Here is a 25,207-nt window from a genome sequence, read left to right as displayed (position 1 = left end):
GATATAATACCAGTCAGTGTTTTATTAAATTTTAATTCAAAATAAAAGTACATCTTAATACTAATATGATATTAATCACTGCTAGTGAACTTTAGCAATTTTCTTATATATTTATTAAAATAAAATTAAAAAAAAAAAATAATTATAATATATTACTAAAATTTTTATATTATATATTGTAATTATTTTAATAATTAGTAATTAAATTTTAATAAATTTAAACTTAGATTTATTTTAATAAAAGGAATTTAATTAATAATAAAATTGCATTATATTTTTAGAAAATTTCAAAGTTTATATGGGGTGTTTGTACACGGGTCATATAAATATAATTTTTAATAAACTAATTTTTTGTTTTTTAATTTGAAATTGAATGCTACTGACATTATACTCTTTTACTTTTTATTCTTATTATATTACAGATAAATATATGTATTTTCACCTGCTCTGCAAGTTTACTTAAGGCATTAAAGAAGGTTTTGAATGCCGTTTTTAATATACTAATATGACCCGTGTTTAAACACCCCGTGTACAAATAGAAATTGCCATATTTTTAATATTAATATTATATAGTAATATTTTCATAAATATACAATATATATCTTATAATTAGTAAGAATAGGATTTCATTTACTATTAAAATAGATTACCCTATGGCCTAAAGTAAGGTTTACATATAAAACTCTTTAAAAATCTTAATATAAAAGGAAATTTTATATTATATTATTATGATTTTTTCTTTTTTAGTTAATTAATCAATCAAATTTAAGAAAATTCTAAAGTATTTATATAAAAGTGAAATTTCTATTAATAACATATCTTAGTAGTGGATGAAGTTCTGCAAGAATCCTAAATAATACTGATATAATTTACATTTGAGTTTACTTAAAATTTATATTAAAATTTTTCAAAAGTTATATATTATAAAGGTATTTTTAAAATTTCATTATTCTATATATCTATGTTTTTAATATAATCAGTAATTTGATTTTAATAAAATTTATATCATTGGATTTGTCTTAATAAGAGAATTTTAATAATAGTAAAATCACATTTTTAACTTCAATATTGAATTATATTATAAAATGTATTTTACTTCAGTATTTAAAGTTTATTTGTAAGTTATATTAGTATTATTTGGAAATTAGGATTCTCATATACAATATATTTAGAATTTAAAAAATAACTAATAAAAAGATAAATAATTAAAAATTTTACAGAACTTTTAATTTAAAGTTTCTTTTATTTATTTAAATTTAAAATACTATATAGGATTCTACTTACTATTAAAATAGGTCACCCTGTAGTCTAAAGTAAGGTTTATATTATACATACTGCCCAAATTATTTTGGGATGCCATAATTATAATTTGGGATGTTGTAATTCATTCAGTTTATATAATTTACTATGTAAAGTGCTAAAATAATTTGGGATGTCATAATTGAATTTGGGATTTTACTTATAATTATGGCAGCCCAAAATAATTTGGGTGGCATATATAGTTTATATATAAATTCTTTGAAAATTCTACTATAAAAAAAATTTTGTGTTACATTATTAATTTATTATAATTTTTTTCCTTTTTAGTTAATTAACCAATAAAATTTAAGTAAATCCTAAAGTAAAAGTGAAATTTCTACTAGTGACATATCTTAGTAATAAGCAAAATCTTTATTATATACTATTAGGGTAAAACGTAATCTAATTAATTAATCAAAATTATATATGTTAGTAATATTGATTATTTTATTATAATCAGATTTTTCATGTTATATAAATAATCAAATTTTTTTTAAAATTTTTAAATTTGTCTATTATATTTTTTTAAGAATTAAATTATTTTTTTGATCAAATAAATTATCAAATAATATATTTGCTTTCTTTTCATGATTATTATCTTTAAGATTTTTCTAAATAGCATTATATTACAATTAACACATTTTAAAATACTTTACCACATAATAAAAATATGAATTTACCTTCAAATTTTTATAACAAGTTTATAGATGGTTTAAAAATAAAGTTACATTCAAATATTTTTCTTTATTTATCAACTTTAGAAATTTGGTGCTTTATTAGTTCAAATTATCTTTTAAGCAAATATATCAAATCATTTTTAAAATTTTTATAAAAAAAATATAATTATTATAAGATGATTCTTAAAAATAGTTTTCAACTAAAAGTAAATTAAAAAATATACACAATATTTGCAAAAAAACTTTTAAAGTTTTAAGTTTTATTTTATAATAAATTATTATAAAAAAATTTATTTATTAATAAATTTTATAGTTTTATATAATATAAAATCTATTTATAGTAAAATAATTAATGTTGCTAACATAGTTTTAATTAATTAAAAAGAAAAAATTTATAAGTCAAAAACTATTTTAATAACTTTAAAAATTAAACTGAATTAGTTTTAAATCAGTTCCAAAAAATCAGTTTAAAATATAATTAATATCAAAATTATAATGATTATAAACTAATTATTGATTGTTAACTGATTAAAATTTTTTTTAATTTATCATTAACATATGTTTTACTTATATCTTTAATTTGATACATCATATTTTTCTTAATAAAAATTAAAGCAAAACTGATGGTTAACTGAAATGAAACTGAACAAATTATTTTCATTCCTACTTATTAGTGACTTATTTTAGTAATAAATGAAATTCTATAGTATTCTTTAAAAAAGAAGTTACATTCTTCATTGATTTTACTATTTAATAATAAAAATTTATATAATAGGAAAAGTATAGGTAGAGCTAAACTTCCAAAATTTGCAAGTTATCTGAGATTCTGTAATCTATAATATATGGTATTTTTAATACATTTTAAATCAATAGAAAATAATATTTTATAAATTATTTATTAATATCTAATATAAATTTATTTAATTTATTTATTTTTAAAAAAATTAATAATAACTAAACAGCTATTAATATCTCTTTAATCTTAACAGTAGAGACTTATTTGTTAATTAATAAGTATAGTTATATTTATTATAATTGAAGGATATCTAAAGTGAAGTTAAATTATATGATTTGACATAATATACTACTAGTTTAATACTTTGATTATTTTTTTTATAAATTAAGATTAATATAAATTTAAAAATTATAAAATAAGTATATTTTTAGCTTGTTTTACAAGTTTACTTAAAAAAAAAGTAGATTTTAAATACTGTTTTTGATTTTACATATAAGCAAATAGATTTTGGTAAAATGGATAAATAAATTTTTAATAAAAATGAAAAGTCAAATAAGTCAAAAATGGCATTTATAAACTTATTTTATACTCTATAATATATATTTTGAATAGGTTATATATATATATAGGAAAATTTTTTCAAAAAAACAATTTTGTTCAAAATTACATGATTTAACTTTACTTTAAATATCCTCTATAATTGGAATATATTATAGAAGAATTTATAATTTATAATTTAGAGTTTATTTTATATTTCTTTAATATCTTTTTAGAAGATTATATACTGTAGCTTATTTTTAGTTTATTTTTTATAAATATAAAGTTGCTATACTATGTTTACCTTAAACAGCTATTATTGATTGGCTAATATTCATATAAATGCATTTATAGAGGATATTCCAATATATACAAGATTCAGAATCGTTTGTATATGTAAAATATAAAGTGAATGCACTTTACTCTAAGTTCCAAGCTTAAAACTAAATTATAGAATGCATATAGAGAGGTAAGCACCTACAAACAGTGCACTTATGAAAGTATTATTGTATTATTTATAAATTAAATAAAAGAGAATTTTAAAATCAACTATATTTTTAAAATTACAAATTCCTAAAACCTGTAAGTATAATATTAATAGAATAGAATTCAACTAGTTGAAAATAATACTAATAATAAATATATTTGATTTATTAGATGTATTTCAGATTGCTCTGCTTTAACAGATTTAAGATTTAAATACTTATCAAATATATTACATACAAATTTTCACTTTTGTGATCATATTATGTATGTGACAAAATAGGATTTTGCCTAATGAAATAAAAAAAGGAGGGGTTGTAACACTGTAACACGGTGACAAATATACAGTGTATGATCACACGAAAAGGTTTTATCACAATCTCGTTTTTTATTATATACAGTACATTAGAAATTTGCTTTTAATCATTCATTTTCTTATCATTGCCATGTCTTTCACTCATCACTAATTCGAAATTGATCTATTATTTTACCGCATTTCGTCGTATTAGGTAAAAATATTTAATTTTAAGTGGGAACGCACTAAGGTACGCAACAGTAGTCGATGGTAATTGAAGTATAATTTGGACTCCCAGGCGTCGCGATCATTTTATAGACAATGATTTCTATTTATATCATTAAATACAATTCTTGAATAAATTTATACAAAAAAATTTTTTTATTTCGTATCGAAATTTGCTAATACAGCAACAGCTATATAGCATCTGTGATATCGGTCCTTTATCACAGCTGATAATTCATTTCCACGCGATATAAAGTTTTCTTCTACTTTCCCGACAATTCTTAATCTCTTTTCCTTTTTCCTTTGACCATATTTTAGCAAACTCTACAAATTCTTTATAATTATTAATATCAACCGAAAAATCAACATGAAAATATTTTAGATTTACTGTACAATTCTCTAAAAAGTATCTATATTTGTCTATGCAACAAATCAAATTAAAAAAATTAATCGCATTTATTCGATCTGGTAAAACCTTTACCAAATCAGTGATAAATCCAGTATTAACAATAGAAGTATATGGCAATGGAATTACCAATCGAAGTTCTTCAAGCTTTGGAGAATTATTAAGGATAGTGAATATGTATGGAATATCACTATCTGCAGTGATTTGCGTAGAAAAAAAACTAAGATTTCTAAAATTTTCACCAATTGATCCTAAAAGATGATGATTTTCTATAGATTCATTTAATAGACTGAGTTCACGCAAATCTAGCGATATCTTTTTATTTTGAAAAATCGCTTGAATTGGATTTGTTATTCTGTCATATTCTTCATTGCTACAAACATCAAATAATTTCAAAGTACATAACTTTGGTAATTCTGCTAAAGAAATCTTTTCAAAATTCTTGGAGGTAACATATGTAGTATCCAAAGATAAAATTTCCAAATTTCTACATTTATCAAAGAATTTAAATGTTTCATCGTTTGTAACAAGTATTCCACGTATTTTGATTTTTTTAAGAGAACGAGCAACTAATTCCAAAGATGAGAATATTTCAAATATTGTTGCCTCATATTCTAATTTTAATGAGTTAGCAATTCCCGAAATTCGTAAATTTTCTAGATTATTCTGATTTTTTATTAATGCTACAAGAGGTTCTCTAATCAATTGAAAATAACGTTCTTCTATTTTTATAGTTTTTAGTTGTTTGCAAATGTTGGCTAAAACTTCTAAAATAGAAAGTTTAATAGTTAATTTTCCAAGTTCTAAATATTTTAAATTTGCAAATAATGCCTTGATATCATCCGCATTTAAGAAACAAGAAAAAGAACTTTCAATATTAATAATTATTCTATAGCGACTTTTGATCTCTGAAACTTCTATACGCTCATCATCATCAGTATCATCTTCCTCATCACTGTCATAATCAGTAACATTTAGAAATCTTTTAATATCATTGTACTTGATGTCTATTTTAAGCCACAAGATCTTTGGTGTTCCATGTGATATAACAGTTAAAATAATTAAAGTTATAACTAAGATTTTACTTAGTTCTGAATCATCAGACATAGTCTGAAATAAAGTTGATTCAGATCTTTCAAAATATCTTTTTTCAAGAAAATCTATAAAATATTCAAAATCTTCTTTGTTATTTTCAAAATACTTTAAGACAATTCTAAAACAGCTACTATAGTCTAAGTGAGTAATAAAACGAGGATAATCGAACAAGCCAATATCATATATCATCGTATTATTTCCATTTTTAATTTCTAATAACTTGTCTTTTTTTAGGAAAGGTATTAAAACAGGTAAGATTTTTGTATGATTTATTATATCAATATCGTCTCTGAAGGGATTACTCCATAAAAATTTAATACCATTCTCACACCAATTATGGTTTACTTGGATTATTGAATATAATACGCTAGCATCTTCAATATAACTAAAGATATGTTGTAAAGTTTCGTTCGCTAGCTTGGAAACCATTTTGATAATTTTGATATTATAAGTAATAGTTTGATGGAGAAAAGTAAGGAGAGAGTAAGGAGATGAATTTGAAGATCAATCTCCATTTTATAAAATTATGAAATCATGTGAAAATTTAACAATATCAACAACAATAATAACGCGCTTTAAATTTAATTTAAATATCTTACTAATTACTGATCCAATTTTAATTTCTAATGCCTAATTTTTCACATGCGTCAGAAATTTATGTACGACATATACTTAAACACGACAATTGATAGTGTTTATTATAGCAAAAATAAAATTAAATTAATTAAATTAAAAACAATTGGAAAAATTTATCACTTTTTCATTAACATATTTTCTAATAATATTTTTGTGATTTGCTGTAATATAACTATAATTATTATAATCATTATAAATTATTTCAAAATCAACCGGATCTCTCCCTTTCCAACTATCAAAAAATCTTTCAAACCCACCAACCGAAAACATCCAAGTTTCGCTAAGATGAATTTCCTTTAACGTAAATGGAGAATATTTGATTATAATATCTAATATCTCATCCCCCATCTTTTCAGCCTTTGGATGTAAACAATCTAATCTTAAATATTCTAAATAATTACAATTAATTAATAATTCTTTTAAATATTTTAAACCTACAAGATCAAGATGTGTTGTTAACTTTTCAATCTTTGGACATTTTCTAGAAATTGTTTTAATAAGTAACCCTGCGTTCTCAGCATTTTCATTTTTTGTATAAATATTAATTTCTAATATGTTTCCTTTACTTTTTTCAATTAATAATGATAATTCTTTGAAACATGATAAATGTTCGATCTCAAGATATTGAAGATCAGGAAATTCCAAAATTTTCAAATACCGTTGAAATTCTTCGATTTCTTTATCATATTCATTATTCGAATAATTATAAAATAATCCCTTCTCTAATTTAATAAATGATGTTAAGATTAAAGGCGAAACACAATTAACTGGACTTAAATAAAGTTCAGTTATTGTTTTTGCTTTTTTTCTCATTGCTTTACTTAGCTCTTTGTCAATCCCTTTAAATTCTTCATAATGAATCGATAAACTTTTTAGATTCCTTTGAACATCAATTAAAATTACCAATCCGGGAACATCTTGAATACAATTATGAAGAGTTAATTTCTCTATACCTTTACAAATTTGTGCCATCCCATATAAGGCATCAGATTTTACGAAATCAACGTCAACATATAAATCACGGAGTGAAGAGAAGCACGTTGATGCACCGGAAAATAAAGACAAAGGTTGTGTGTTATCCCAATCTAATTTTTTAATATTTTTACATTGACTAACAAATAATTTAAAGATTTCTTGTTTCAATAGATCTCTCTTCATTTGTTTTAATGAGGAGTAATCATCTACAAGAACCATTTCAATCATTTTATATACAATACTATTATTTGGAAATGTACAAAAACTAATATATTTAAACAAAGGTTGACCTGTCATTAAAGATAATTGTAATTTCACACCATTATCAATTAAAAGTTGTTTTGAAGATATTGGCAAACAAAAAAGTATTGTGTTGAAAAGTTTTCTTTCAGATTTTTCATCATTATACCATGTAACTTTCCATAGGATTGGTACTACTATACGACACCATTCTCTATTAACCAGAATACAAGAATATAAAGATTTTTTATCATACTGTAATTTATCGAAAATAAGTATAAGAATATCCGGGTTGAGTCTCGACATCCTTTTTTTTTATTATTATCGAATTATGAGAGAGAAAGAGAGAGAGAAAAGAAGGTTGAAAAAAATAAGGGAATTATGAATTAGTTATCTCATTGATGACTTAGTTATGATTTTTAAATATAACTAATTACGATACAATTATTTCATTTTTTTTTATTGGTCCATTCTCACGTAAACTTGTATTTTTCAAGAAATTGAAGATCATTTTTTATTATTAACGTTAAAATTATTTCGTACGAAAAATTAGTTTTTCTACTATTTTAAAGAAAATTCTAGACTCTAATCAATACAAATTTGCATTTAAACTTACTGAGAGAGAGAAAGGATATACTGCAAATATACTAAATATACTGTAAATTACAAACAACGTATTCTTTATTCATTAAATCTCCAGGATATTCATCGATCGCGAAGGGAGGAGAAAGAAAAAACAAAATTCTTGTGAGAAAACCATTCCTTAAGAAGTCAAGAGAAGAATCTCAAGAGAATACGTTCACACGAAGAACTTTTTGTAAATAAGGATTGGACTAACGATAATATAAATGGTCATATGTCATAAAAATTATTTTTTAATTCAAAATATACGTGGACGAAAAAATATTTTATTTTATTTTTTTCTAGAAAAAACTGCGTTATATTAGCTAATGAGACAAGCGTATTTACAGTCTACTTATTTATTATTTAAAATCTATTTATTTATTATTAAAATCCTATTATATTAGGAACAAATAAAATTCTTTAATCCCTTAATTAATTAAAACCAATACTATCAGATCCCTCCATAAACATAGTTTAAGTTTAATAACCCCACAAGACATAAACCTTACAACAATCATCTTCCTGTTTATAAAAATCCAACATCATCTTTCTTTTCTCTTCCGTCCATCTTTTAACGAACTCCTCACACTCATCAATATTACTAATATCATTAATTGGTGAGAAATTGATCATAAAATATATCAATTCATCTACTTTACAATTCTCTAAAAATTCCTTATATTCATTGACACTATTTATTAGGTTTGAAAGATATATAGAATTAACCGTTCTAGGTAAAGACTTTGCCAATTCTATGATAAATCCAGTATTAACATTAGAAAAATATAACGTCGGAAGTGTTAAGCGAAGATCTTTAAGCTTTAAATTATTTTTAAGGATAGTGAATAAGGATGATATATCATTATCCGCAGTGATTATTGTAAAAAAGTTCACCAAGTTTCTGCAATTTTCACCAATTACTTCTAATAGATTATGATTTTCTATAAAAATGTTTTCTATGACAAGTTCTACTAAATTTTTTAAAATTATTTTATTTTGAGAAATTACTCGAATAGGATTTGTTATCTTAACAATTTCTTCATTACTGCTTACATTAACAATCTCCAAAGAACATAATTTCGGTAATTCTGCTAAAGCAATCCATTCAAAATTTTTAGATGAAATATAAGAATCTTCTAATTTTAAAATTTCTAGATTTTTACATTTACATAAAAACGAAAATGTTTCATCATTAATTATAATTAAACCACATATTTCAATTTTTTTAATGGAATGAGAAACTGATTTCAAAGATGAGATTATCCCATACATAATTTCCTCATAATTTGGATTCAATGGATTATTGAATATTCCAGCAATTCGTATTTCTTCAAGATTATACTGATTTTTTATTAAAGATATCAACGGTCTTTGAATTATTTGAAAGTAACGTTCATCAATTTTAATAACTTTCAAGTTTTTGCAAACATTTGATAAAATTTCCAAGGTAGGAAGCTTGAAAGATAATTGACCGCATTCTAAATATTCTAAATTCATGAATAAAATTTTTGTCTTGTCCAATTTTAGATTAGCGATAAGATATTCTTCAATTTTGGTAACAGTATCCCTAATAATGTCGGAACTTAATGATATCCCATCAGGATCATCCTCATTATTTTCTCTGTTATGTAATAATTTTTTAATATCATCATTTTTTAAATCTATTTTAAGCCATTTAATGTTAGCACTTCCATTTGCTAAAATTGTTAAAATTATTGAAATTACTGTTAGAATTTGTTTTAATTTCGAATTTTCATTCTGAGAACACACGAATAGAGACGAGGCTCCAGGACGGAATTGTTCCATAAATTCTGTTGCGCATTTTATATCTTGTTTGTTTCTTTCAAAAAATGTTAAGACAATTCTAAACAAATTATCAAAATCTAAATGTGTAATAAAACAATGATAATAAAATAAAGTGTCAGAAGTTATAATATTATCTCTCTTCAAGTTAGGTATTAAAATAGGTAAGATTTTTGTACGATTTATTAAGTGTAAATTATTTCTATGAGGATTTTCATAAGAGTTCTTAAAAGGGTTCTTCCATAAAAATTTAATTCCATTTTCACACCAAGTATGATTTACTTGTATGATTGAATATAAAGTGTTAGTATCTTTTATATAACTAAATATATGTTGTAAACTTTCGTTCGGTAAGTTCGAAACCATTTTAATACGATCAAAAGGGCTGTGTGAAGACGAAAAAAAAAAAAAAAAAAATTGAAATGATCGGGAAAACATTTAAAAAAAATTTGTGTAAAAAGCCCAATGTTACACGGATATATTCGATTTAATTACGTCATTATTTATTCTTTTTTTCAGCTAACTAAAATAATGCGTTTCCTTCTCCGATTGGGCATACGCGCATGAATCATAGTCTGTGTTTCGAAAAAGTGTATCGCTATGGTTGGCCGAGTTCATGTAAAGAAATGGTTACCTAAGTTTTACCTAAGTTACCTAAGGAGATAATTAACTAGTGATCTACAACAATTGAAAATTTTACAAAAAAAAAAATCATAATAATTCTAACTGAAATTAAAGACTCGACTAGAATTATGCATAATCATACTGCAAATATATATCATATTGAATACATTTTTGTATTAATAAAGAAAATGATTCAGTAATTCATAATAAAAAACGGAAATGATCGTTTTTTAATATATGAGTCAGCAGATAGAAACTAATTTTGTGCAACGCTTTTTGTATTTTAATTATTCCACTTCATTATTAACACTATAATTTCTTAAAATGATTTATAGACAGGTGAACAGATTTATTTGACAGGTTTCATAACCAGCTAATTCATTTCCTTGAGATAAATTATAGTTCTTGAATTGGGAGGGTAAAATATTCACCCCTACGGGTAACCGATATTTTTTACTCTCCCATCCAATAACTGTACTGTATTATTAATTTATTATGCATGCCACTCCAAGATCATGCCTAATTTTAACAGTTTTTAATATAAAAAGTAATTTTTTTAATTAACGTATTATAAATATTTTAATCTCTCCCTTTTTACTGGCAAAAATAACGGTCTGCCAAGATCGGCATAATAAATAATAGTAATTGGGTAAATATTATCGAACTGCAGATAAATAAGGTATAATCAAAGAATCCATGGAATGTATAGATCATATGGTTACGGTACATTTCGCCTAAAGCCATTTCGCCGAAAGGACGTTTCGCCGAAAAATAGGGCCAACATTATGCCAGAGATTATTTTTCGGCGAAATGGCTTTCGGCGAAATGTCCCGATACCCATATGATGGGTTATGTGTTATACTTCCAAAAGTAATATTATTTTTCTCATGAATTTCTACTCTATTATTTAATCGTCCAGTTCTACCTGTTGAACTAATGGTGAATTTTTGCTAAAAACTATTGTATCGATTATCTCTTTTATAAGACGATGTTTTATTTCTTTAAGCATGTGGTCATGTATTATTTGTCTGTAAATTCTATAAACGAAGTTTAATATACGTAACAAATATCATGAGTGAAAGACACGTATACTATCTGTAATATAAATGTCCGATATTCAAAATAAGATAGATAAAATTCTTTTTTCTTAATTTTCAAAAAGTATCAATTGAATACTTATATACCTCGATTTAGGCTATCCCATTTTCATTTCTTAACACCGACCCATTAAGCTACCCATTAATTTGAATTAAGGATATGGAGAGAACAAATTTCAATAATATCTTGCAATTTTTGAAATATTAATATTTTAAAAGATTAACTTTTAGTAAAGAAGCATATTATAAACAAATAATTAAAGCGATTGCTGACACAGTAATTACTTAAATATTGATGCTTAGACAACACGTCAATGTTCCTAAAAATAATGATAAAGGTTACGAAGCTTACCAGTTAATAGAATTTGAACCGGATTTATTATATATCCGTTTCATTCGGATTATTCGTGAAACGAACCTTCGTTATAGACGGATTTATTATATCCAGTTCCTTCGTTTTATTCGAATTTTAATTCGAATCGGGGAAAATCTGGATTTAGATCTGAAGGTCGAATACCGTCATCTGCAATATCAGAACTATTAATATATAGACAATTTCTATTTGCTTTTGAATTTTGAAATTAATATAATAAATCTATCGAATAACAACCAATTCTTCATTGTATGTCTGCTTGTAATTCATTGGAAATAAAATTAAGAAAGTCTACATTAAATTTTTTTTCTGGAAAGATTTAATATGAAGAGCGTAAATTTTTTTAGAAGAGAAACAAGATTTCTTACTCAAAACTTGACTTTTTTATCGCGAGATCCTCTTTGCTTTAACTAAAACTAACTTCAAAATCTATAAAATCTATTGGAACTGTTTCTTCATTTAGATTGAACTTATATTTATAGAAAATTTGTTTCAAAAACAATTTGTTTTTAAATTTATAATTAAAACGTTAAAGTGCTTTTGAACTTATAAATTTTATTATTATAATCTTTTTGCTAATACAATATCACGATCAACGAAAAAATTTCAAAATAAAATTCGTACTTTACAGTGTGTAAAAACTTTCGAATTTTTTTATTATAATTAAAGGATGTAACTTTTTCGCAGTTAAAAGTTTGTAATTTTTTTTTTTCGTTACATTGTAATTTGTAATCTGTTATTGTAGTTCCTTTGGTGAAAATACAACCATTCATCTCCTTATATTGTACGTTATAAATTCTAAATATCAAATATTGAATTGTGAAGTTTGATAATCTCCTCTTTAAATATAAATAGTGATGTTGAGTCTAATGCTTTGCTATTTCTTTACATCTTCCTCTCCTATCATAAATGTTATATTTATAATTCCCTCAAAATTGAACGAATAAAATATATCACGTGATTCATTCGATCATAGATAAGGATGGGAACCGGCTCGCTACAGTCCGCTCCGATACTGAACCGATGCCCGACTTGAGCCAGTTCGAATTGGATGAGCCGGTTCCGGTTCCATAATGGATTATATAATGGTTTTGGTCAGTTCGGTCGGAACCGAAAGTACCGAACCGAACAGTATGGCTTCTTCTAAATAAGTAGTAGTCCTTGAATTAAATTAGAAGCGTCATAAGTGTCTAGGACTATTTGTCCCTTATTTATTAGTTCTTCAAGAGAAGCCTTAGATGAAGTTGCCGTAAAGGGTAAAGGAGAAGTTCCACCAGTAGGAGAAGACTCACTTGAAGCAGCAGGAATAGGTGGAGTAGATGAGCCATTTGTAACGAGCCGCTCAACTGCGAACCTTTTCTCATCCCTAATCATGGATCGCTTTACTGTTTGGTTGATCTGAACTACGGTTCATCTGGTTCGGTTCAGGGTGTGAGCGAACTGCTGAGCGACTCACTTAACGTTAACGAAGAATATAGCAAAAATAACTAAGATCATTGGATCGTTCGATAACAAAATGGCAAGTAAACATCGAAATTTCTTTTAAAATTATTTATTGCATACATAATTAAATACATTTTAAAATTTAGTAATTAGTAGAGGTGAGCCTATTAGCTATTTTCCATATATAATATCAGCCGTCAGATCATTTTAAATAACAAAACTCTTTTATGATATTACATTATCAACGAATTGTACACTATATTTATATTCAAACTCAAATAAATTTAAACGTTTTATTAAATAAAAATAATAACCCTAATTCTAATCATTTGCAATTCCGACCACCGTACGTAAAATTTCGAAATGAATTTAATTTATTAATTACGAATTTCCATCCCATTTCTTATAACATATAAATTTATTTGATCAAGTGTTGACAACAATCTTTCATAATATCTAACAATAAATAAAATAATTAATTTTCTCGAATGTGAAGTCAAAAATTTTAAATTTGTATTAAATACTAAATTCAAAGTACATAAACATATAATAATAACAATTAAAACAGCACACTATCCAAAAATACGTTCCAAATTTCCAATCGATTATAATTCCCAATTAAGACATTAAACACTCATATTACACACACACATAACAATTAATTAATTTAACCTTTTTTAATAATTTGAAATACTTCATATTCTTCTATTTCAAAATAACCTTTCTCGGATCTTATAATTTTCTCGTAATTAATATTTTGACAATAACCGGAAATACTCCCCATAATTTCTTTGAGATAAAATAATAGATCATTACCAAAACGTGGACCATATTCGTCAGAGAATGAAATTGCACATTCGGAATTTACTATTCTACTTAAAATAACGCTTTTGAGATTGTTTAACGGGATAAAAAATATAAAACTATTCCTTGTATTATGAGAAAAACCAGGTTCCCATGTTTTAGGATTATATCCTCCAAGAATTTCGTTTGTTCCTTTCACTTTAGTTATAATCACAGTATTTAATTTATTACCACAATGTTCAAGAAAGTTTTTAGTATAGAATCCATCACGACTTCCACGTAATAATAATTTAAATTCGTATGGATTATTAGAAAAATCATAAGGCGTAAAACCATGAGTAGGATGATCGTTCTCTTTTTTATCTATCCAACTTGCAATATATGATACAATTTTATTTGTAATTAATCTTGAATCCTTTAAAACTCTTGCTGGTAATATTGTTGAAATTATCTGACTATCACCATCCAAATAATAACTCATTAAATCATTATAAAGTTGAGGTTTTAAAAGTTTTTGATAAGGTACCACTTTTTTCAAAAATTCTTTTGATGATAATTGAAAAAATCTAACAAATGGCAAACATTTTTGTAAAGTAATTCCCATTGATTTAAAATCATTATCCGACCAAGTTTCAGGTTCTGGAAGTAATGTAGGATTTTGTGCAAGTCCCCATTTTAATACGTGATCCAAAATATCAATTTCTTCCATCTTTAAATCATCGCGTTTAATTAAAGTGATTAAAGTTTTTTCTTGAATAGAAGTAAAATTGAATGAATTAAATATTTTCTCGGGATAATTTGACATAAAATCTGTGAAAAAATTTTGAAGTTCAACGAAAGAAGCATGTTGAAAAATTGAGTTATGAATAAGAGTAAAATTTTCTTGCATCCAATTAGATTTGGTTTTAATCAAATATGATTGTAGATAATTGACTATTTCTTGTAATTTAAGAATCTCGGAAGCAATTAAAACATCAATTATCTCCAAGGTATTAATATTATCCAAGGTAAGAATTCCTCCATAAATATACCTTTTTAAAAAAATTCAATTATATTAAATATATTAAATTGATTAGTTATATAAGCTAAAACAAAATCAACTCGTTAAAGAACTTACTTTAAAATAATTTGAAATGTATTAGGTGAGATATCTGATAATTTAATATGAGCCAAATTACCATTGAAATTGTTTCTATTTGTAGATAAATTTCTTCGAAAATAAGCTGAACGATAATTTAAAATAATCATATGTGCTCGAAATACTTTCACTACAGGGTCCCTTCCAACTTCAATAGTAATATCATAATATTCATCATCATCTAAAATATTTATAAAATTTTGTGATAATTGAGAAAAAAATTGGGTTGTCATTATGGTATGTCGGTTGAAAACCAAAATTTCGGAGAAGAGAATTACTGTACGTACCGTAAATAAACAATAATGTTAAATTGATGACCATGTGATGATATCCAATATAAGCTATGCGATTATTGTGGCACGTGTAAATTTCGTTAAACAATCTTACATACGAAAGTTTGTATCACTGTCACGTTTGATCACCATCTATTAACGTAAAAAAAAATGTAATGGAACTAGTATGGTACGAATATATTAATTAGACATAAAATATAATAATTATTGTTTTTCATAGCACCATATAGTCTTGTACCATCATAAAAAATTGTGGCCCATATCTTTTAATCGCATAACTCGAATATAACATATTTAAGATTCATAAATATAAAGGAAAATATAAAACTATGAATAATTTGACCCTATAAATAGTTTTATTGCCTATATTAAATGGGTCATACCCTCTAATGATTTATTGGTTCCTTTCATTTTAACCATTGTAAAGATTTAAGATTGATATTGCAAAGTTTATGAAAGTTTCGATATCAATATATGCTGCAATTTTTATTTAATTAATTTTGAAACCCTTTGATGGATTGTTAATTAGTCTCGCTGTAAATTGTTGAAATATTTTTATCATCACTATCAACATAACAATTTATCAAATCTTCATAAAGTTGAGATTTCTAAAGCCTTTTATAAGGTCAAACTTTTTCATGAATTTTTTTGATGTGAAATTATCATTTTCCAATTATAAGTTTGGAAATAATATAGGACATCGTATAGTCCTCGTTTCAATGACCTATTAAACAAAGATTTTATCAGACCTCTTATCAAAATCAATTGTTTATTATTATTAAAGAAGAAATTCGGAGATTACTAGAAACTGGCCTAATAACTCCATCTAACAGTCTGTCCCCAAATATCAATAAGATTTTTCTGGAATTGGAGTGAAATCGAATGATTTAAACAAATTTTCAGGATATTGAAGCTCAATAAGAAAATCATGTTGAAAAATTGTATTATGAATAAGAGTAAATGTTCTTCATTCAATTAATTTCATTTTTTAATTAAATGCGATTGCAAATAATGAAATATTTCTTGCAATTTTAGGTTCTCTGCGATTACAATAAATCAATTATATCTGAAGATTCGATTCTATCCAAGGTAAGAATGCCGCCATAAATATATTTATTAAATCATTGAAATTAGTTAAATGAAAATACGGTTGTTCTTGTCCTTAGATAATTTACTTTAAAAATGATTTGAAAGATATTTGAGGTAATTGTGGGTAATCTAATATGTATTAAATCCGTTCAGAATTCATTTTATTGTAATAAATTTCTAAGATATGCAGTATTACAAGGTCTTTACATTCCTTATCAGTGATTCTGTTGACTAAATAGGATAAATATCCAATCCATGTTGCTTTGTTACTATTAGACTCAATTCCTTTTCTGTTCATAATTATTGTATTTTAAATAGCTCTATAATTGTCCATGTAGAGAAATAATTATTGGAATAAATGAAAATTTATTAGTGTGATCACAAAATCATCTAATTTCTACTGCCACAATCTTGTAATTCTTCCTTACTTTACTTTTTGTAAATATTAAACATTTTTAATAATTTGAAATACTTCATATTCTTCCAAATCAAAAAAACCTTTTTCAGGTCTTAAACCTTTTTCATAGTTCAGTTTATCACAATATCCAATCGCACCGGCTCCAATGTAAAAGTCATCACCAAAACATATGCAATATTCCACATTGGATGAAAATGCTCTATGATGATTTATTACTCTACTTAAAATGACATCATTAAGGTTCATGAATGTAAAGGAAAATATAAAACTCTCATTAGATTCTGAATACTCAAAATTATCCTTAGATTCCCATATAAGAGGGTTATACCCTCCAAGAATTTCACTAGTTCCTTTCACCTTAGCAATTGTTATAGTTTTAGCCTTATTATCACAGAGTTTATGAAAACTTTCAGAAGAAAATCCATCACGACTTCCACGTAATAATAATTTAAATTCATAAGGATTATCCAAAGAACTATAAGGTCTAAATCTATAAATAGGATGTTGATTCTCTTTTTTATCAATCCAACTTGCAATATATGCTGCAGTTTTACTTGTAATTAATTTTGAATCAATAATTGAACCCCTTGCCGATTGAATTGTTGAAATGATCTTGTTATCACCATCCAAATGATAATTCATTAAATCTTTATAAAGTTGAGGATCCAAAAGTTTTTGATAAGGAAATACTTTATTCAGGAATTCTTTTGATGATAGATAAAAAAATCTAACAAAAGGTAAACAATTTTGTAAACTCTTTTCCATTAATTTGAAATCGTCATCAGACCATTCTTCTGGATCAGGAAGCAAAGAAGGATTTTGTGCAAGTCCCCATTTTAATACATGATCCCAAACATCAATTTCTTCTACTTTTAAATCATTTCGTTTAATTAAAGAAATTAATGATTTTTCTGAAATAGAATTGTAATCAAGTGATTTAGATAATTTTTCAGGATTTTTAGAGATAATATCTGTGCAAAATTTTTGTAGCTCAATAAAAGAATTATGTTGGAAAATTTTGTTATAAACAAGATTAAAATGTTCTTTCACCCAATTAGTTTCATTTTCAATAAAATATGATTGTAAATAATTAACTATTTCTTGTAATTTTAGACTTTCAGCCGCAATTAATAAATTGATTACATCTATAGGATCAATTCCATCCAGATTAAGGATTCCACCATAAATATATCTAAAAAAAAATCATCCAAGTGAGTTAATTAATTCTAGAAGGTTTGAATAATCTTAAATCAACTTACTTCAAAATAATCTGAAATATATTGGGTGAAATATTAGGTAATTTAATATTAGTTAATTTATCCTCATTATTCTTTTTATTAGTTGATAAATTTCTACGAAAATGAACTGAACGATAATTTAAAATAACCATATGTGATCGAAATACTTTCACTTCTGGATCTTGTCCAACCTCAATTATAACATCATAATATTTATCATCATCTAAAATATCAATAAAATTTTGCGATAATTGTGAAAAAAATTGGTTTGCCATTATTTATTTTAAAAAAAAGTTCCCAACGAAAGACTATATTCAAAAAATGCGGCGATACATCAAATTTACAATTTTGGGCTAAATGTAACACAGCATTTTTTTTATAGAACTATACATTGGCGATTCTTGTGGAACTATTTTTTTTTAGATCTTAAATCTTAATTATAATACTTTGGCATTATGGTACAGCACTTAATATTAAGATATTTATTACATAGTGCAGTACACAAAGATTTAGCTGAAGATTTAAAAGGAATTACTAAGGGAAGCCACAGATTCTTAAATTATGAATCGTTTTTTACAAGTAAACTAATTCAATCAGTGCCATGAAGTTACCACAATGAGTAAAAATCACCGAAAATGACGTGTTAAGATACGAAATGTAATGAACTACAATAACTGAAACCTATTTTTCTGTCGACCATAAAATTAATTCCCGAGAAATAAACTTTATCTTTAATCCAATGACTTGTGATATTTTATTTATATAGTAAATAATAGAACTACGTGTAAGTACATGGATAATATTAAATTTATCTTTTCACAATTTGAAATACTTCATAATCTTCCAAGTCAAAATCACCCTCTTCAGACCTTATAACTTTTTCGTAGTTTAGCCTACTACAATAACCTTTAGAACCCGTTACAATGAGGTTATTAAAAAAGCATAAACAAGACTCCTTATTAGACGCAATCGCATAATCTGAATTCTTTACTCTACTTAAAATGGTATCTTTGAGAAGGTTTGTAGACGTAAAAGAAAATGTAAAACTATCATTAGTTTGTGAAAATTTATGATTACAAGATTCCCATATAAGAGGATTATAACCTCCAAGAATTTCTTCGGTTTCTTTCACTTTAACAATTGATATAGTTTTAGGCTTATTATCACAAAGTCTATGAAAACTATCAGGAGAAAATCCATCACGACTTCCACGTAACAGTAATTTAAATTCATAAGGATTATCAAAAGAATTATAAGGTGTGAATCCATAAATAGGATGTTCGTTCTCTTTTTTATCAATCCAACTTGCAATATATAATGCAGCTTTATTTGTAATTAATTTTGAATCAATATTAAAACCCCTAGCCGGTTGAATTGTTGAAATGATCTTATTATCGCCATCCAAATGATAACTCATTAAATCTTTATAAAGTTTAGGATTCAAAAGTTTTTGATAAGGAACCACTTTATTCAAGAATTCTTTCGATGATAATTGAAAAAATCTAACTAAAGGTAAACATTTTTGTAAACTCTTTTCCATTAATTTGAAATCGTCATCAGACCATTCTTCTGGATCAGGAAGCAAAGAAGAATTTTGTGCAAGTCCCCATTTTAATACATGATCCCAAACATCAATTTCTTCCATTTTTAAATAATCTTGTTCAATTAAGGAAATTAATGATTTTTCTGGAATAGAAGTGAAATCAAGTGAATTAAATATTTTTTCAGGATAATTCGTCATAATATCTGTGCAAAATTTTTGTAGCTCAGTAAAAGAATCATGTTGAAAACTTGTATTATGAATGAAAGTAAAATTTTCTTCCATCCATGATGATTTATTTTCAATTAAATATAATTGTAGATAATTAACTATTTCTTGCAATTTTAAGTTTTCTGCTGCAACCAACAAATGGATAATATCTGAAAGTTCAATTTCATCAAAGGAGAGGATTCCACCATACATATATCTAGAAGAATTTAATCGTATTAAATTATTAAATTATAGAAAATTTTAATCATAAAGAACTAATTTTTCGCTATCGGAAACAACTTACTTTAAAATAATTTGAAAAATATCGGGAAAAATATTTGGTAATTTTATATGAGTCAAGACACCATCGGAATTCTTTTTATTTTTAAATAAATTTTTACGAAAATAAGCTGAACGATAATTTAAAATAACCATATGTGACCGAAATATTTTCACTTTAGGATCTTGTCCAACTTCAATTGTAACATCATAATATTCATCATCGTCTAAAATTTCAGTAAAATTTTGCGATAATTGCGAAAAAAATTGGGTTGCCATTATTTTTTCTTGAATAGTAAAATAAACTAAAACATTGAAAATAAAAATCAATTAAATATTTATATACGAAAATCAAAATGCAGTGTCACATCAAAATTTAGACTATTTTGTGATGTAACACGACTATCTTAATCTTGGCTATCATTTTTTTAGACCAAATTAATGTAAACATTTGACCAAAATGATTTAAACAATTAATCCGTAAAAAGTGCAAAGGAATGGAAATTTCAGAATGGATCTATAATAATATCAAAATCAAATGGAGGGTTGAAAAATATGGATGGAGTTGCGAGATTAGAGCAGGATTATGGGCAAGTTCAAAGTAATATTCCTCTTAAGGTCATAATATGTACAATTTAATTTAAAAAAATTTAAAATTGAAGCTCAAAATAAAATTATCCTTAGTAGAATTGTATTTTTAAACTTTAAATACAACAAATTTAATGGTCATTATAATTAATTGCAGATTTAATTTACAGTTCTCTAGCAACAGAAAGATGCAATGGATATCATTTGACAATACTGAATAATTTTTTTTTGATAATAATTTATGAAACACCTAATAATAATGAAAAACCGGTAATTTGATTAAAGTATGAATAATGAAATTCTCATGTATCAGATTCTTGTTTGTAGAAAAAACATCAACAAAAAGAAATGCTATTAAGTATCTAAAATTACTCTAGTTATAATAAAGCTTATAATCTTTATATACAGTAAATAGGTTTCAAAATTAAATTTAAACAGTCATATTTGTATAAGCTCTACGATCAAATGCTGATAAAGTAAATTTCAAGAATGGTAATATGTCGTATTATTTTGAAACGTCCACTCAATTCTTCCCTGTTAGTAGCTAACTATTTGATCTGGCATTGCAGGAAAGCTTGATGCAGTTATTTGTCCCCGTGATTCAACCTCTATACGACTGTCAATGGTTTCGCTGCAAACAAACTTGGTCGAGAAAGATTAATGGAGTATGTCAACTAGGCATTCGTTCGGGGAAATAAACAAAAGTTAGCCCGTATTTTCTTTTCGATTGCATCATAAAATCATGTAGGTATTTCGATAAATATTGTGAATTACATCGCTTATACATTCACCTTTATTATTGTAATTTTTTCTTGACACTGGGTTTAATTTGGCGATCAGTTCATGTTTGGTCTGATATCATGTGATAAATATCACACTTGAAAGCTTACAGTTTATTATAAATTCATACATAAATATAAACTAAAAAATACATAATAATAAGAATACTATTTTTTAAATATATAACATCTGAATCAAGGATTAATCTTATATATAATTGTCTATATGCGTTATCTAATTTTCTAAGATGAATATCAAGTTTTGAGATGGACGCGTCTGATGAATTGTTATTACAAAGTATAGAAGTGCACGATGAAATTTATCTATTTTACTGATCAATTTTCACCCGCTTCCTATAAATCAATGATTCTTTTTGCTGGTCAAATGGAAACTTGTGTTATCACCCAGTTGAGGCAATTAAACTTAAGTACGTTTATTCTAAGCTCGGTTACATGAAATAATTATTTCTCCCATTTCATTTACCCAACCAATAGGTCCCTTTCCGTAACTGCCACGCTATATAGAATCGCCAAAATAAACTGGATAGCCCTTTTGCAATAGTGATAGTACCTTTATGCATTCTCAGAAAATCTTCAATAATACAGTTTCTAATCCCTTCTGGCATTGCTGAACCTCTTATCTCAATACATGGTAATTGATAATAGCTGTCAGCTTTTAGAATCTTAACCTTTGAAAAAGCCTACGAAGAAAGAGGTTGTTGCACTATTAAATTGTAGAATACCGACACGCTATGCGGATGTTCAACATTCTAAAAGTATTTTAAACTTCGTGAACTTCGTTGTTATGTCAAATATTACCATCTTTTATTATGTGAAAAATCCGTTTAATCATGCTTCGATCCCATCATAGGTAATGTCCGGTTTTCCACTCCACAAACCGATTGTTTCGCTTCCAGCAACGTAAAAAAAAATATCTATATACAATAGTAAGTGAGGTGCGACGGTTGATTGATGATATACACAAAGGCATTGCCCATATCAAACTTAGCAAAATGCCCGGACGATGCAACTAATGCACTTGAACCCTTCGGTGAATACAGAGTCGACTTCTGCAGAGCTAAGGCGTACACTTATATTGGTTGTGCCGGGAACAGGACATTAATGCGACGTACGTGAATTGTTTGAAGTGTGCGGAATGTGAAGTGTCGTGTACCTTTATACACTAACTTTAATTATATATATTATACAAAGAAATATAAGACAAATATATAAAAGGATATTTTATTATATATAAAAGTTGTTAAAGAGAAATTACTAAAAAATAATTTATCGCAATTTTTTGTGGCTTTGTAGTAGTGATTTACTCGTGACCCTGGGAATGATTATATATAAAATTTTACTATAATGATTTGCAACAAGATGCTTAATGACTCTTCTCATTTCCATGATACCGACGATATCACCAAGTTCGAGAATGTCAACAACCTATGCAAACGTTAAACGTTCAGTTAAAAAGTATTACGATAAAAAAAAAGGAAAAAACAAATCGATAGAAATAATTAAAATTCCTTTAAAATAAATAAAAAATAGAGAATTCTTTCTTTAAAAAGTATGTGATGATACTGCATATAATATTCAACTTTCTTCTATTATATAAAATATTAGGAAATTAAGTTTATGAATTACATAACATTCATTACTCAGAAGCAATAGAGAGTCTAAGAATTAAGACCAAACAGTATTGCTTTTTTATTTGATCAATCTCGTATTTTAGTTTTGGATTGTGAAAACAATTATTAAAAGTACTAGCAAGTTTAGCATTTATCATTTTTGGATAATTTAAAATTTGGATTTTTTCATTTCTTTGGAGCTTGAGGAATTCTTTGAAAGTTAGAAAAGTAATCTATATTGATGAATATACGAAATTAGTAATAAATATGAATAATATTATGGAGTGATCGGTGATTTAGATGTGTTTCTTGCAATTTGATAATCAGTTACAAAGATAGAAACCGGTATTGTAAAAATAATTAGCAGTGAACTGCGGAGGGTTTCACTTATTTACGAAATTTCTTTCTTTTTTTTTTTTGAATCTTTGATTTTATAATTTGTAGTGTATTAAGTAATATAAATAGTATAAAGACTTAGAATAGTGTAAAATATTGAAACATTTTTAAAGAAGACTTCAGAATAAACATATTAGTTTAAACGTATAATTTGGTTTTTATTTAAAGTTGAATGAATCAAAGAATAAGCGCGGGAAGATGAAGCCCTCATTTTTCCGTGAACGTTCATGATAGAAGTATGTATGTGGGAGAGAAAAATAGCGGTGATGTTCGCCGATCGCGAAATTAAAATCAGAATTGATAAAAGTGAGTTTTAGATTCAAGAGTAATTGCATATTCAAGGGATCAAACTCTAATCACCTCCTTCCAAAATAATTGCAAATTAAAATTGAATTATCCCTAATTTAGAGACGTTCACATATATCATATTGGGCACAGGTGTCAGTAAAGGACTAGGTGATATGGTCTATCTTTATATTGCCTATCCTGGATAGAAAAGAAGCTAAAAGCTCCTAAGGCTTTAATACCAACTTTACGACCCAAAAATTTAAGAAACTCTTCATTGACAAAAGTACTTCCGTAAAGACCTCCTGATTTAACTGTTACTTCCCGTAATTTGTTTACAACAGAGGACTATACCACTAGTACTATTTTATTCTTATTTATTATCATATTTGTTTTATACACAAGCACTTATCCCCACCATGACTGGGCCAAGTGTCCATTCCTCACCATTAATAACCGGATCAAAGGCCACTTGATGGATTAATCAATAATTTTTTTAAAAGTTCTGCCTTATCACTATTTTTATTAAAATCATCAAGAATTCATTCAACTTATCCAACCTTTGAAATATCACCTTGAATAGATTACGATCAAACGAATTACAATTAAAAATAAAATTAACAAGTAACGTTAAATATGGACAATTATCTATTAATAGAAGACAGATGGAATAGAAATGTAAAAGATTATATTTATTTTTTACTGTTATAGAAAAATAAATAAAGTATAATGTAGAAATTTTGATCAGGAGGTCGGTTATTAAATTTGACAAAATTAAATACTTTGGTACTTTGGTGATTTTGATGAATTAATGAACTATAGTTCCCGAGGAATTTTTTTTTCCGAAAGATCTCGACATGAATTTAGTAAAGGCTACGAAACTCTTCTATTTTCACATATAAGCCAATTTTCCTCCTCTGAATATGATATTTGATTATTTAAAAAAGAAAA

At 25.7% G+C, this 25,207-nt stretch overlaps 7 protein-coding genes across 7 annotated transcripts; all 7 read right to left on the bottom strand.

Moving 5' to 3' along the window:
* Positions 1-4,387: 4,387 nt before the first annotated feature.
* Positions 4,388-6,238, bottom strand: OCT59_010180 (uncharacterized protein). Its single transcript, XM_025314731.2, has one exon. It carries the CDS (start codon positions 6,180-6,182, stop codon positions 4,488-4,490), a length of 1,695 nt encoding a protein of 564 aa, XP_025184405.1. The 5' UTR covers positions 6,183-6,238; the 3' UTR covers positions 4,388-4,487.
* Positions 6,239-6,482: 244 nt separating this feature from the next.
* OCT59_010179 (uncharacterized protein) lies at positions 6,483-7,910 on the bottom strand (the record flags this gene model as incomplete). Its single annotated transcript, XM_025314732.2, has 1 exon — positions 6,483-7,910. One exon carries the CDS (start codon positions 7,908-7,910, stop codon positions 6,483-6,485), a length of 1,428 nt encoding a protein of 475 aa, XP_025184406.1.
* Positions 7,911-8,593: 683 nt separating this feature from the next.
* Positions 8,594-10,397, bottom strand: OCT59_010178 (uncharacterized protein; the record flags this gene model as incomplete). The annotated part of the gene is made up of 1 exon (XM_025314733.2): positions 8,594-10,397. The coding sequence occupies one exon, from the start codon at positions 10,395-10,397 to the stop codon at positions 8,709-8,711; it is 1,689 nt and encodes a 562-aa protein (XP_025184407.1). The 3' UTR covers positions 8,594-8,708.
* Positions 10,398-13,268: 2,871 nt separating this feature from the next.
* OCT59_010177 (uncharacterized protein) lies at positions 13,269-13,499 on the bottom strand (the record flags this gene model as incomplete). The annotated part of the gene is made up of 1 exon (XM_066132859.1): positions 13,269-13,499. The coding sequence occupies one exon, from the start codon at positions 13,497-13,499 to the stop codon at positions 13,269-13,271; it is 231 nt and encodes a 76-aa protein (XP_066000465.1).
* A 736-nt stretch (positions 13,500-14,235) lies between these two features.
* Positions 14,236-15,743, bottom strand: OCT59_010176 (uncharacterized protein; the record flags this gene model as incomplete). The annotated part of the gene is made up of 2 exons (XM_066132858.1): positions 14,236-15,403; positions 15,490-15,743. The coding sequence occupies 2 exons, from the start codon at positions 15,741-15,743 to the stop codon at positions 14,236-14,238; spliced, it is 1,422 nt and encodes a 473-aa protein (XP_066000464.1).
* A 1,280-nt stretch (positions 15,744-17,023) lies between these two features.
* Positions 17,024-18,876, bottom strand: OCT59_010175 (uncharacterized protein). The gene is made up of 2 exons (XM_025310233.2): positions 18,570-18,876; positions 17,024-18,502 (listed from the first exon to the last, which is right to left on the bottom strand). The coding sequence occupies exons 1-2, from the start codon at positions 18,821-18,823 to the stop codon at positions 17,338-17,340; spliced, it is 1,419 nt and encodes a 472-aa protein (XP_025184408.1). The 5' UTR covers positions 18,824-18,876; the 3' UTR covers positions 17,024-17,337.
* A 380-nt stretch (positions 18,877-19,256) lies between these two features.
* Positions 19,257-20,888, bottom strand: OCT59_010174 (uncharacterized protein). The gene is made up of 2 exons (XM_025314734.2): positions 20,603-20,888; positions 19,257-20,515 (listed from the first exon to the last, which is right to left on the bottom strand). The coding sequence occupies exons 1-2, from the start codon at positions 20,854-20,856 to the stop codon at positions 19,357-19,359; spliced, it is 1,413 nt and encodes a 470-aa protein (XP_025184409.2). The 5' UTR covers positions 20,857-20,888; the 3' UTR covers positions 19,257-19,356.
* Positions 20,889-25,207: the final 4,319 nt, after the last annotated feature.

This window comes from Rhizophagus irregularis, chromosome 18 (genome assembly GCF_026210795.1).
Source record: "Rhizophagus irregularis chromosome 18, complete sequence".
Taxonomy (NCBI): domain Eukaryota; kingdom Fungi; phylum Glomeromycota; class Glomeromycetes; order Glomerales; family Glomeraceae; genus Rhizophagus; species Rhizophagus irregularis.
Note: the sequence above shows the minus strand (reverse complement) of the source record. Positions and strands in the feature narration are given on the sequence as shown.

What these genes read in the sequence shown, in the direction of transcription:
- OCT59_010180 (XM_025314731.2), bottom strand. Translation starts at nt 6,182, where the DNA reads ATGGTTTCCAAGCTAGCGAACGAAACTTTACAACATATCTTTAGTTAT.
- OCT59_010175 (XM_025310233.2), bottom strand. Translation starts at nt 18,823, where the DNA reads ATGGCAAACCAATTTTTTTCACAATTATCGCAAAATTTTATTGATATT. An exon ending in ATATTTCAGATTATTTTGAA is followed by an intron (nt 18,503 to 18,569) that starts GTAAGTTGATTT and finishes ATTTTTTTTTAG; the next exon opens with ATATATTTATGGTGGAATCC.
- OCT59_010174 (XM_025314734.2), bottom strand. Translation starts at nt 20,856, where the DNA reads ATGGCAACCCAATTTTTTTCGCAATTATCGCAAAATTTTACTGAAATT. An exon ending in ATTTTTCAAATTATTTTAAA is followed by an intron (nt 20,516 to 20,602) that starts GTAAGTTGTTTC and finishes AAATTCTTCTAG; the next exon opens with ATATATGTATGGTGGAATCC.